Here is a 12,830-nt window from a genome sequence, read left to right on the forward strand (position 1 = left end):
GAGGGTGGTCAAACACTGCAACAGGCTTCCTGGAGAGGTGGACACTGCCCCAAGCCTGTCACTGTTAAAGAGGCGCTTGAGCAGTGCCCTTAATAACATGCTTTAACTTTTGGTCAGCCCTGAAGTGCTCAAGCAGTTGGGCTGGACGATCGTTGCGGGTCCCTTCGGAGTGAATTATTCTGTTCTCTTTAAGTTTCATTATGCTCAGTCGACTCTCCTGTTTTTCAGATGCGCAGAGAGCATGCTGTGTGTTGTTCCAGACATTTCTGCCTTTCGAGAGGGTTGGAGGTGGGTCCGTCAGCCAGTCCAGGTTCCAGTCACTTTGGTCCGTAACGACGGCATCATTTACTCCACCAGCCTTACCTTCACCTACACGCCGGAGCCGGGGCCACGACCACACTGCAGCGCGGCCGGAGCCATCCTCAGAGCCAACTCCAGCCTCATGGCTTCCAGCGAAACGACAAACACAAACAGCGAGGGGAGTTACACAAACGTCAGCACAAACCCAACCAACGTCACATCATCCACGGCGACTGTGGTTTCCTAACTACTGGTGTTTGGCTGGACTTTTAACTGACTTTTAAGTGCTACGTTCAAGAGAACTGAACAATTTTTTTGTGGTTTCATGGGGAAAAAAAAACACCTTTCCATTTTAGGTGATATTATTTGAACCTTGTTACCTGCCAAGTGCTGATCTGAAATATCGAAGCCACAATAAAAAAAAAAAAAACCAACAACAACAAAAACAAACATCCAAAACATAAGAACTTTATTGAAAATCTATTTTTCAGCTGTTTTTTTTTTTTTTAATGGGCAAGAAACAAAAAATGTGGCTGGGATACATGTTGAGCAAACTAGAAAACATGAACACAACATAGTTTTTATGGACCAAGGAACTTGTATAAGCTTTAGTATAAAAGGTACATTTTCACCATACCTTTTTTGTATCACAACATATAGTACACTTTTGTTACCAAATAGTTTATATTTTTTTTTCCTCTGAGCTTTTGCTCTGAAGTATATTCAGGTTCCAAGCCTGACCATGCTTGTATAATCTAATTACCATACTCTTCCAGTTTTAAAAAAATATATATATTTTTGGTCTGTGGCTGGAACTGTTCCTTTTTTTAAACTGAAGTCTTGTGACTTTTTATGAACTGAAATTGTTTTTATTTCAGCAAGTAGAACCTTGTAAAGGCCAGCATATTTTTTTTAAGATTATATGAAGTCTGTGCAAAAGCTTTAAAAAAATGCCTCTGCCTTGCCTGCAATACATGCAATGTATGTTAACTTTAGTGCTCTGTTTTCAGTCATTGTTAATAGTTATTTCTGTTTTTCCTTTTTTTTTAATATGTATTTATAGTGATAATTCATGAGGTTCTAACATTACATGAGTTTTTTTTTTTAAAGTGGCATCTCAAGCAGTCATATTAATGACTGTTCGTGTCACAGGCATACGTTGGTGTTTTTGAAGAGTTGTTACTTGGTTACTCCCCCTCTTCCTTGCTCAGTCATATTGCATCTGAAAACGTTTCAGGATCTGTTCAGGTTTTTCTAATCTTGTACATAATTTGTATTAAGTGTAAGTTAAATGTTTTATTTCGAGAGTGGAATGTTCCCAATAACTTCATTTGGCAGCATGTCTTCTGTCTTGTTGGCATGTAACTAAAAAATACCATGAGAAGTATGTGCTACAAATGGGATTGGTGGGTGATGCCCTTCATCACTCGAGAATCACAACCAGCATGTTTTTCTTCATAACTGTTCAGTAAATTAGGCCAGGTTTTGGTGTAACACTTGTCTTGAGAACGTGCTTTCATTGTGAAGTGATCATACCGTGATAACTAGGAAGTAAATTTTCTTACTTTAGAAATGGGCAAATTAGCAAATCGTAAAAGCACTATGAAGATGTCAGCTCCTCCCATCCTGATTTCCTGTGGGTCTCTCTTTCCCCGCCAACAGCTTGTGCAACGTTCAAGTCTTCTCTCCATCATAAACTCAAGGCTCATTTGCACTTTGACTTTGTTGGTCGTTGCATTTTGTTTTTCATTTGGACTCTGCCGTTGTCTTGTCCCTCCTTGTAGACCTGCCTGCTTGGTTTGTGTTGGGAAGTAGACCTTGGTAGTTCCTCTGTAGTCATGGAACTGTAGGCTCCTAGGACAAGTTCTGATAGCGTGCTCTTCTCAAAAAGCCAAATTACAAATCTGATGGTGTGGTCGGCCTTTCCTACACCCTGAAGCAAGAGCCACAACTGCTGTGTAAACGTGAACCTGTGGCTTCCTGCAGTGCGTTGCTTATAAGTTTATCCGTTGACCGTTTTCATAAGGTTTTGTTTGTGTTTTTGTTGTTTTTTTTTTTTATTTCTGACTACTTATTCCAGTTTCAACACCCATTGTGTCTGCACCGCGTTTGTCTCCTCTGACGCTCCATTCGACTTGTTCGCTTCAGTGCTCTGGTGTGTGTCTCTGTGTGTGTGAAAACAACGTGGTTGAAGGAAGAAATGGGTTATAAAAACGTATTTGGTGAAATCGGTGCCACCCTCCTTCCGAAAAGCGCTCGTATCCTACTGCAGGCCTTGGTGTTTCCTTTATTGTGTGTGACAGACCTGACCCCCCGTGCCACGGGGGCGATGCCGGTCCCTAGCACTGGGGAATGCTGCCTCACCTCATCTCCGCTTCAGTGACCAAGGGCAGGATTCATTGTGGCCTTATCTCTGTTTTCAACTGTTTACTGGCAATTACTTGCGAACCTGTTTACCTTTGTGTGTGGCTGGACGAGTTCATTCTGATTTTTGTGGTGGTGGTGGTGGCGGGAAGCGGTTTCGTTAGAAGCACGTATCTTGCAGTACGGCTTAATTCAAGAGCCACAGACTTTCATCACTAATTAGACTGAGAATCCAAATAAGCGATATATGTATCAGATTCAGAGGGTGTTCAAGAACGAACCATGATTATACACACAGTAGGCAAACCATAACAAGCCTTTCAACCTTCAAAGACTCTTTAAAATAGCTTTTTTTCAGAACTTGACACCTGCTTTTATACTCATTATTTTAAAATTTTTACATATAAATGCAATACTTTTTTATATTCAGTTTCTTTACTTGCAATAATTTTGCCCAGTAGATGTAATACTCCTTGACTTGTAAAGAACCTAATGACTTAGCCTAATTTCTGCTCTTCTACACACTACAGCCAAGTGGGTGAAATAAGTAAAAAAGAGACTATGAAGTTTTGCTTACAAGACCATTTTAAACCCTGTTTTTTCCCCCGGGCTCGTGGCTCCATTGTTGCCAGTAGTTATTCCCCAGTACAGAAAATGGTCTTCCAGCTCCTCCCTGTTGTTGAGGTGTCCGGTTGGTCAGATATTTTCTCTTCTTGAACTTTTTTTCCCCTGCGGGGGTGATATTGTTACGTTTATTGGCCTTGTGAGCTGTTAATCAGTTTTCATGCTATTAACAATATCTCGAGATTTTGATAAAACTACTTTTGCGATGTTTCAGTCCGAAACTCTTATAACTGTTCGAGTCTTGCTGTTAAGTCTGCTGTTAATTCTATATACATAGAAATTGAGTCTGTGTTCAGAATGTCGTTATAGTTCCAACTGTAGGAAGAAAAAGCAAACGAAGTGCTCAAATTTAGCTATGCCTTGTCTTGTTTTCTTTTGTTTGGAACTGCATTTCAGAATTCAACACTAGCCTAGTCTTTTAATAATCCGCTGCTGCTGGTTTTTTTTTTTTCCTAATTATTTGCCCTAAGGGCATCCCACAACCGTGTTAATAATGGGTTTCTGTCCTTCTTGCCGTTGCCCAGGCTGATGAGTTCAGAATGGTTACCCAAAAAGCCCCGAACTCAAGGCATAAATGCTGAGTGAAACTAATCATCTGTTGGACGTAAGGTACCCACTTGTAGATGAAATGACTCCATGGAGGTTGCCCATCTTGAAACTAAGATGCTCTTCGATTATTAACCAGATTATTTACTTTCTCTCAAAAGCAGCTGTGTTTATGAGTACTGAACAAATGTGTATACTTTCCTGTGCCAGACTTTTGACTTTGTTTTCAAGCACTGTACTGTGGGATTGAGTGGCAGCTTTGTTAGAAAAAAAAAAAAAAGAAAAAAAAGAAAAATTATATTAGGGTTTCTACTTAACCCTTTTAGGACTGAACAATTCCTTCCCTTTCGAAGCTGTAAAATAAATGAGCAGTTCTAACTCTGTAAACATTCTGTCTGTATTCAGCACTGCATTTGCCCCATCTGGAGGTGCTACGCTAATGTCATTTTTTTAAAAAAAAAAAAAAAAGAAAAAGAAATCCTGTAGCATGTGTATACATTCAGTCTTAAAAGGGTTATTTTTACAAACTGTGCACCTGTAAAGTTTCTTAGCAATAAGGTAGAAAAATGAGCAAGTTTTTACCATAATTTTGTAGAATTAATTGCTCAGTTCCATATTTCATCAAGAAAAACCCTGCAATATGGGCAGTTTTGAGGATTAAATAAAAGTGAAATGTAAACCACATAAAAGTGTTTTTGTCAAGTGTACTCTGTTGTGTGTATGTGCATATACTATCCTGGTTTTCTTTTTTTTGGTTGTTTTTTTTTCCTACAAGGCTAAAGATAAAATGCCGTGTTACTGTTGATGTCACAAACATGATGGAACATCTTTGTTACCTTTATGATATCCTAAAAACAGTTATAATTTGACCAGCTGTTGGAACTTGCCACGGTTTTGTGGATAATTTTCTTTTTTTATTTTTTCTTTTCAATGTTAACCGAGGAATATGATTGATTTTGACTTGATTTATTTTTTTTTATTTTCTTTTGGTGAATGAACAGTGAGGTCATCTATGGAACCAGCCCTACAGTCAAGAAGACCAGCCCCTGGAGTGGAAAAGCCGTCGGTAGTTGTGAGGCTGTATGGAATGTCCACCCAATGTCCACCCAAAAATCTCAATATCGCTTGTATTATTGCTGCAGTTAGAGAAGAAACTGTTTTGGTTTGTTTTTTGGTTTTGTTTTTTTTTTTTTTTATTTTCTTTTGGGTAATGAACAGTGGGGGCATCCATGGAACCAGCCCTACAGACAAGAAGACCAGCCCCGGGAGTTGAAAAGCCGTCGGTAGTTGTGAGGCTGTATGGAATGTCCACCCAATGTCCACCCAAAAATCTCAATATCGCTTGTATTATTGCTGCAGTTAGAGAAGAAACTGTTTTGGGTTGTTTTTTGTTTTTGTTTTTTTTTTCCCCAATAATGTAAACAAACAAACGAAACCCAACCAAAAACGGTTCACTTTTTTTACCCAATAATGTAAACAAACAAACAAAACCCAACCAAAAACGGTTCACTTTTTTTATATTATTTATTAAATAAGAAAAAATGAACTGTGTTTTAATTGTTTAACTTTAGCAGCTTTATTATTGCAACTAGGATACCTGGCTTATCTCCATCCTTTGCTTGGTGGCAGGCGGGCTGATGTTTCTTTCAGTTGGTTATTAATCAGAGATGGAAATTTAGCAAGGTAGATTGTTTCTTGCTTTGACAGAATATTCTAGCAGCAGCTAGAAATTACGGTCTCTTTTAGTTTGCTGTTTGGAAGGGTAGAAACCTCCCAGTACTAGGTTTGTGTTAAACTAAGACAAGGACTACTGGTTTATCCAAGGGGCCAGAAGTGGTTGTTCAGAAGGTGTGGGGAGAGGGGGGAGAGAGATTTCTTTGGGGAAAAAAATAGATCCTTTGACCTTAAGGAAGCATCACTGATTTTTATTGAATGCTGTTGTAATTAAGACATGTCAAATAGCCAGAGACCTGATGGTGGTAGCGCTGCTGTTTGAAACGGGGAGAGTGTGGGCAGATGACATTTCATAATTGTCTTAAAGACTCTTTCAGGCTATTTCTGGAATGATAAAATGCTGCTTCTGGAACAGAATAAAAATTAGATCTGAGTTTTTTGGCAAAGACAACAGTCGCTGGGTGAACTTCAGTGTTGGTGTAATTGGAAGAAACGGCGTGGGATGGTGCTGGTCTTGGATAAAGAACTACAGATAAATTAAAATACCTGAACCTTGGCAATTAGCTGTATCTATAGATAGTCTCAACAATGAATCCTGTTAAAATCCAGAGCAGGGGATTAAAAGGGGAACGGTGTGAAACTGCTTGGCTGGAGGGGAGCATTCATTTGGAGCATTTCATGCAGTATGTGCTGTTTCAGAACATCCAGAATTAAGGGTGTGGGATGGGTAGTTTGCCCTTCCTGGTGCCCTGTTGAGGTTGGGGTTACACGGTCCCGAGAAGGGTAGACGAGACCTTTCTGTGCTTAATTAGTGCATCCATTAAGGATATTTATTTCGGATACCCAGTAGCACATGCTCAGTGTGAAGCTGAGCGTGTGGAGAGTTACAGCCCATGTTATGTGTTTTAAAATATTGTTGTATTGAATATCAGCACTCATTATGAATACTGAAGAGATAAATTGGTGAAGTCTTGGAGTGTGTGTGCTCTGAAAGAGATCTGATGAAGCCTTTGGGACGTGACATCCTTCAGGTTCTGCGTCTCCTCCAAGAATGGAACAGGATGGTTAGAAGTTTGCTGCCACCTTGGTGTTCTGGTCTCGGTTCCCTTCCTTTTCACGTGTACTTTTCCAGGTCCTGGATTAGTTTGTGGTTTTTCTGAGGATGGGTAAAGTTTGCTGTGTGATTTAGGGGAGAGAGAGGGGTTGGTGTTGAGCGAGGTGAACTGTAACTCTTGAGACTGGGTGCTCTCCTCTCTCTCTGCCATTTCTACTGCTGTGCCGGGGGGTGGGGGGAAAGAAATGGCAGTTGGTTGGTTTTGTAGCTGCATTTAGGTACCTGGAATGAAAGTTTTTCTACAGAGCTGGCCTTAATGGTCTGCTGGTCCATGTCTGAAGATGACACATGTCACTTGGAACAATATAAAAGTGCCTGTGAACCTTTATCTGAATTTTGAAACTCTTTGCTTATTATCATAGAGTCATAGAATGGTTAGAGTTGGAAGGGACCTTAAAGACCATAGAGTTCCAACCCCCCATCTTTTAATGATATTTGCTGTTGTGTTGCCCCCACATCTGTGTTCATTAAAACCTTAAATCTCTGCTTTTCGCTAAAATGCCTTAGTTCTGTTTGCTGATTTGTTGTTCACTGCGGGGGGAACATGCCCATTCCCACCTCTGCAAACCCCCACAGGTGGGGACCTTGTGCCTTCGAGCAACTTCTGTGCCCTCCCTCCATCTCTTAATTTTTCCTTTAGTTTCTCCCGAGAGATTTGACTATATGACAAATTTTTGACATATAAATAATTAATAGCAACTGCAGTCATTTCTTCATTGTTATACCAATACATTATTTATAATAAATGGCTGTCCACTGGCCACCCTTTACAGGAGGAAGGACTTTCTTAGAGAAACCACAGAAGAAAAATAAAATCTTTAAGAAATTCGTAGTTCTCTTTGAGGAATAACTTAAATAATTGTATAAAAGATAGAACACAGATCTGTATATACTGTTTTCTGCCTTGAAGTTGCCTGGTTTAATAGCCAACTGGTCACAAACATACAGTTGGTCCTTAAAATCTCTGAGTGAATTGAATTCTGGTTTGAGTTGGGACATTTTGTTGTAGTGTTTCTTCTTGATTTTGATAATCCTGAGAGAGTCGTACCGAATCTGTCTGGAGCTAATCCAGCCAAGGTCCCTGAGCTGTGGAATGGGATATGATCCCGAGATCCACCTCAGTGTGTTCCTTACACATGGGACAGCGGTGACTTCAAACTTGGGGTTTTTTTTTTTGGTCTGTATTCGAGAAAATTTTGCATGAAATTTCTGCGTGGGTGGGTGGGCGCAGCTGAGTGCAGTGTCAACTCTAAATCTAAATTTCTTTACCTGCAGAACCCCCTCTCATGCAGCACCCTATGGATATACACCAAAAAAAACCCCAGAGACACAAATGGTGGGATTGGATCTCCTTCGCTTCCATTGGTCCCTTTCGTCCCCAGTCATTTATAATGTCTTAAATTATGCTTTTTTGCCTATTCTTGTGCTTTTTTCCCTGTCATGCAGCACCCTATGGATATACACCCAAAAAAAACCCAGACACACAAATGGTGGGATTGGATCTCCTTCGCTTCCATTGGTCCCTTTCGTCCCCAGTCATTTATAATGTCTTAAATTATGCTTTTTTGCCTATTCTTGTGCTTTTTTCCCTGTTTGTTCTTGATCAGGCCTGCTTCAAACTCCATTTCAGTTCTCTTGCTGCTGACAATTTTACTGTCTGGAAATCAGTTAAGGGGGAGGTGGAAGATTCCTGGGGGTTGAATTTCCTGCCTTAAAAAACGTAATTGGGAATTTCCCCCAAAAATGTGCGGGGAGACGTTCAGCAACATTATTAGTTTTTAACATGAAAGAAATCATGAACAAAACCTTCTTTGGAAGGTTAGGAAAGGTGTATTTTTCCAGGTTAGGAAAGGGAATATCTGAGTGGGGTTTTTTTGATGTCCTCATCACTTGGTCTTAACGAAAGGTGTTTCTATGCTTTGCCTTTGAAAGGAAGAGTTTAACATTTCTTGCACTGTTTAGGGTAATTCTGTGGAATCCTTTGTTGGCAGGACTGAGAAAACAAGCCCCTCGACATCCAGCCAAAGTGACTGCAGATTTCCCTCCTGATTTCAAGCGCTGTGATTACCTGTAGCTGCCAAGGTGGCAGGGGCTGGCAGTCTCCAGTAAGGCAAAGCAGAATGCCATACAAATAACATAAACCAAAAAAAAAAAACAACCTAAAACTATTAAATCTTGCATTGCCAAAGTAGCTGCCGAGGTGGCAGGGGCTGGCAGTCTCCAGTAAGGCAAAGCAGAATGCCATACAAATAACATAAACCAAAAAAAAAAAACAACCTAAAACTATTAAATCTTGCATTGCCAAAGCAGGCAACTAACAAAAAATCCTTGATGAAGCAGGAATTTGGGTTTTTTCTTTTTTTTTTTTTCCCCCAAATGAAACTGTCTCATAGCAGCGCTGTGCGGGTCACCCATTAGTTATGACAAATTCCTGATTTCCAAGCCAATTAAATTTATTTCTGGATAAATTTGTGGTGCAGATGAACCTTCGCTGTGGGTGCCAGTCCTGTTGCCTCTCCACATTGCTTTGCCCGGGGTCTGGGTTTTGGACTCCACTTCATGCAATGACCCCACTTGTGGGACTGGTGTTTACGTCGTCTTCCCAGTTTTCAAACACTCCAAAAGTTCTGGGCTTCTAAATCAATTTTTGGTCCCTGGTTTTACCTCGGAGATTATTTAATAGAGGTACAAATCGAGCAATGGTCTGAAAACATGGTTTATTCTTTGTTTAATTTCACAGGTAACGTTGGCAAGGAATATTCTTTTCCTTATTTTGGGAGGATAAACGCAGTCGGTGAGTGTTTAAGCTTTCAAATAAATCTGTGCTTTCTACCAATGAACCAAGTGGTTCATTTTTCAAGTTAGTAACAGTTTACACCATTCATTCAAAAAAAGTGATGTGATTATTATTTTTCTTTTTTACTGTTAGTTTGTATTTCTGCCTTCAGATACCTCATTCTTTACCTGAGCTTCGTGAGCCAAAAGCGTGTTTCATCCTAAAATTTACGATCTGGGTGTCTTTATATTCTGGACTTCTTTGAAGTTCACAGCTTGAAATGATCCATTTTGCTAAAATTCAACTTTTGCACACCTTTTTACTGTCAGATTACAAGTAAACCTATAGAAAATAGATAGTGGCTTCCAATATAAATGTGTTAAATTAGAAAACAAAAAAAAAATCCATCTGTGTGGGATTATCTTCAGAGCAAGGAGAAGATTTAACGTGTCATGTGGTTACGGTGTTGTTATCTGTGAATCCCTGATTGCAGCTTGTTCCTCCAGCTGCCCTGTGGAATACATGGAAATATGGGTAGAATTTTGCCATTCATCTGCTGGGATCTGAGAAAGTTTTATTACCCAGTTTCACATTATATTCCGATTTAACTTCTCTTTTTCTCCCCTGCACTTCCACCCTGTTTTAACAAGTGAATTCTTTGGAGCTGGTCCTATTGGAGTGAAGGCTAACGATACTGCTGTTTGTCTTGTTTTTCTATTAATTCAGTATTTGTGGACCACTGGAAATGTTCCTTTCTTTTAAAAAACAATGTTTAAATGCTATTTATCTTGTGAAATGTTCTCTGCCAAAGCACGATGGCACCTTCAGTGCAAATTGAACCGTTTCCATTCTTCTGATGCAGGAAATTCACCGTCCTAATAGAAAAATATCCTGATGCAAAGGAGGACGTTCGTCCAGGTCCCAGGTGTGGGGACGGAAAAAAATGAGTTTAGACCTTAAGCCCAACTTCAGCACTGCCAAATTATTAGATAAAATGGAAGGAGAGAGGTAAGAGCAAAGGTGAGCGTGTAGTTTTTAAGGCAGTCTGCTGGAAATTTCAGGGCTGATGGGAGTTATGAATCACATCATGGATTCAGTCACTTTATTATAAAACCTAACAATATAAAATGGGAAAGGTCAAATTAGAGATGAATGATAATAACCATTTAATAATTAGCTTGGTGATCTTTAAGGTCCCTTCCAACCCGAACCATTCTGTGGTTCCGTGGTCGGCTGGGCTTTTGAATGGGGAGATGCTGGAATCTTAGCTCAGGGGCAGAGCTAAGAGGTCAGTTCCTTAGGGGAAGGTGAAAGAAGAATTGTTTTCTTCTGAATGATAGAAACACAGAAGAGACTCTGGGCTTTGGTGGCCTCCCCAGCCCCACACCACCCTCTGTAAAGAGGTGTTGGGGCTCAGAATTAAAAGACCCAGTGGACGCACCTGAGTGGGATTCTGGGCTGATGGATCTAAGATTTAAGATCAGTGGGAACAAACACTTGAAAATAAGTAAATATACAATCTCCTCTCGGGTACCCAGAGAGAAGGGACGTTGTGCTTTGTCCTGATATCCTTAACCCAGACAAAAGAATCTGACATGATAAGCCTAAAATTGTTGGCAGCAGCTGCTTTTTTGGGGACAAACAGGATCAGATGGGGCTGACCCCAGACTGGGTTTGAAGCAGGACTCCCTCCTGAAGCGTTACGAGTTTTCCAAGTCCTCAGCAGCACCTCAGGTGTCCTGCCAGTCTTTATTTAGAGCTATTTCTTGCAAGATTTATCCCTTTCCAAAGATTTCTGTTGCGGGTGTAAACTGCCTCACCCTCTCCCCCAGGCCAAAAGACTGCATTTAAATGTCTGCATTTTAAACTTCTTTCCTCTTCCTTCAATACAGACATGGCCTGTATTTTCCCTGCCCTTGGAAGGGCCACTCCATAAGGGGTAGGTTAGTCCTCACACCTCACTTCACACTGTGGGAACGAGCCAAAGGGCCCAAATGTGGGTCCTACATTTTCAAAAGGTGACTTGTCAGAGAGGGACATGAAAATCCTGAAATATTACTAAAAATTAACCTTAGAGTTTGGTGAAGCCAACCAAAATGCGCCAGGAGGAGCAATCAAAAATAGCTTTAATTTCCTGGCTACCCAACAACAGTAGTTTTGTTGGTTGGTGGCCCGTGTGTGACAGCATGAGACATGACAAACTCCATGTGGAAAAGGGGAGTTGCTAGAACTAGGGAGGTAGAAGAGAGAGACTCGTAGTCACAGAATTACAGAATCCTCATGGTTGGAAGGGACCTTTGAGATCAGAGTCCAACCACAAAAAAGAAAAAGAAACCCACACAAAGCCACAAAGAGACACAAACCAACAATCTCGGGCATTAGAGCATGCCCTGAAGTGCTACATCTACACGTTTCTCCAATCCCTCCAGGGATGGTGACTCCACCACCTCCCTGGGCAGGCTGTTCCAGTGCCTGACCACCCTCTCAGGAAAGCAATTCTTCCCAATATCTAATCTAAACCTCCCCTGCCCCAACTTCAGACCATTTCCTCTGCTCCTGTCATTATTCCCTTGGGCGAAGAGGCCAACACCGACCTCTCTACACCCTCCTTTCAGGGTGTTGTAGAGGGCAATGAGGTCTCCCCTCAGCCTCCTCTTCTCCAAACTAAACATGCCTTAAAAAAGGGAGAAAAGTGGTTGTAAAGTCTCTTGACAAAAGCAGGTGTTTCCAAGAGTCCCTTCTTCAAAGCCCTCCCAACTGCTGTGTTGCGATAACTGGTCACGCAGGTGGGGAGAGTCCCACAGACACAGGAAAGTACTCAAAACCAAGGACAAATGTAAGCAAATAACAATTCTTGGCTCGGCAGCAGAGCCTGAAGTTGCACAGCTGGCTACATTAGAGCCTACAGGCCTAGGGAAGCGATATCAAAGTTCTCCGGTTTGTTTTATGTAGTAGCAGAGCAGAAAACATTACTCCAACTAAATTTGGAGGGAGCACAGGGGCAACATGAATCAGTTATAAAATTGCATTTTGGTAAATTGAGATTAACTTGGAAACACATTGCTCTGGGTGGAGCGAGGAGAGTGATTGAATGTAGGAGACGCCACAGCCTAGGTAGGCACGTAGATTTGGAAATTATCACCCAGAGGAGCCATGTGGTAACACTGAGAAGCAGAACAAGGGAGAACATAGGACCTCTGGGGTGGAAAAATGGGTTTTAGGAAAAGTGAGCTAAAGAGGGACAGGAGAGGCATCGCCTGCTTCCTCCTGGTGGAGAGCACTGCTCCCTCTATGTTCGGTTGCAGGATGCTGGTGGCGAGTGGGCTTTTTCAATTACTGGTCTCAATTAACCACAAGCACCACAGTTTGGGGGGGGGCAGGGAGTTGGTTGTGGGGTATTTTTTGGTTTCTTTTTTAGAATCCTAAAATGGC

General features: G+C 41.1%; 1 protein-coding gene across 3 annotated transcripts in view; it reads left to right on the plus strand.

Moving 5' to 3' along the window:
• Positions 1–4,518, plus strand: part of RBPJ (recombination signal binding protein for immunoglobulin kappa J region) — a 170,084-nt gene extending 165,566 nt beyond the window's left edge. For all 3 annotated transcript variants that reach the window (XM_014937087.1, XM_014937086.1, XM_014937088.1), the window contains one exon: positions 229–4,518. In XM_014937087.1, coding sequence (XP_014792573.1) covers positions 229–547 — 319 coding nt within the window. In that variant the 3' untranslated portion in view covers positions 548–4,518. The remainder of the gene's footprint in view (positions 1–228) is intronic.
• Positions 4,519–12,830: the final 8,312 nt, after the last annotated feature.

The sequence above is a fragment of the Calidris pugnax genome, unplaced genomic scaffold (assembly GCF_001431845.1).
Source record: "Calidris pugnax isolate Ruff unplaced genomic scaffold, ASM143184v1 scaffold49, whole genome shotgun sequence".
Lineage (NCBI taxonomy): Eukaryota > Metazoa > Chordata > Aves > Charadriiformes > Scolopacidae > Calidris > Calidris pugnax.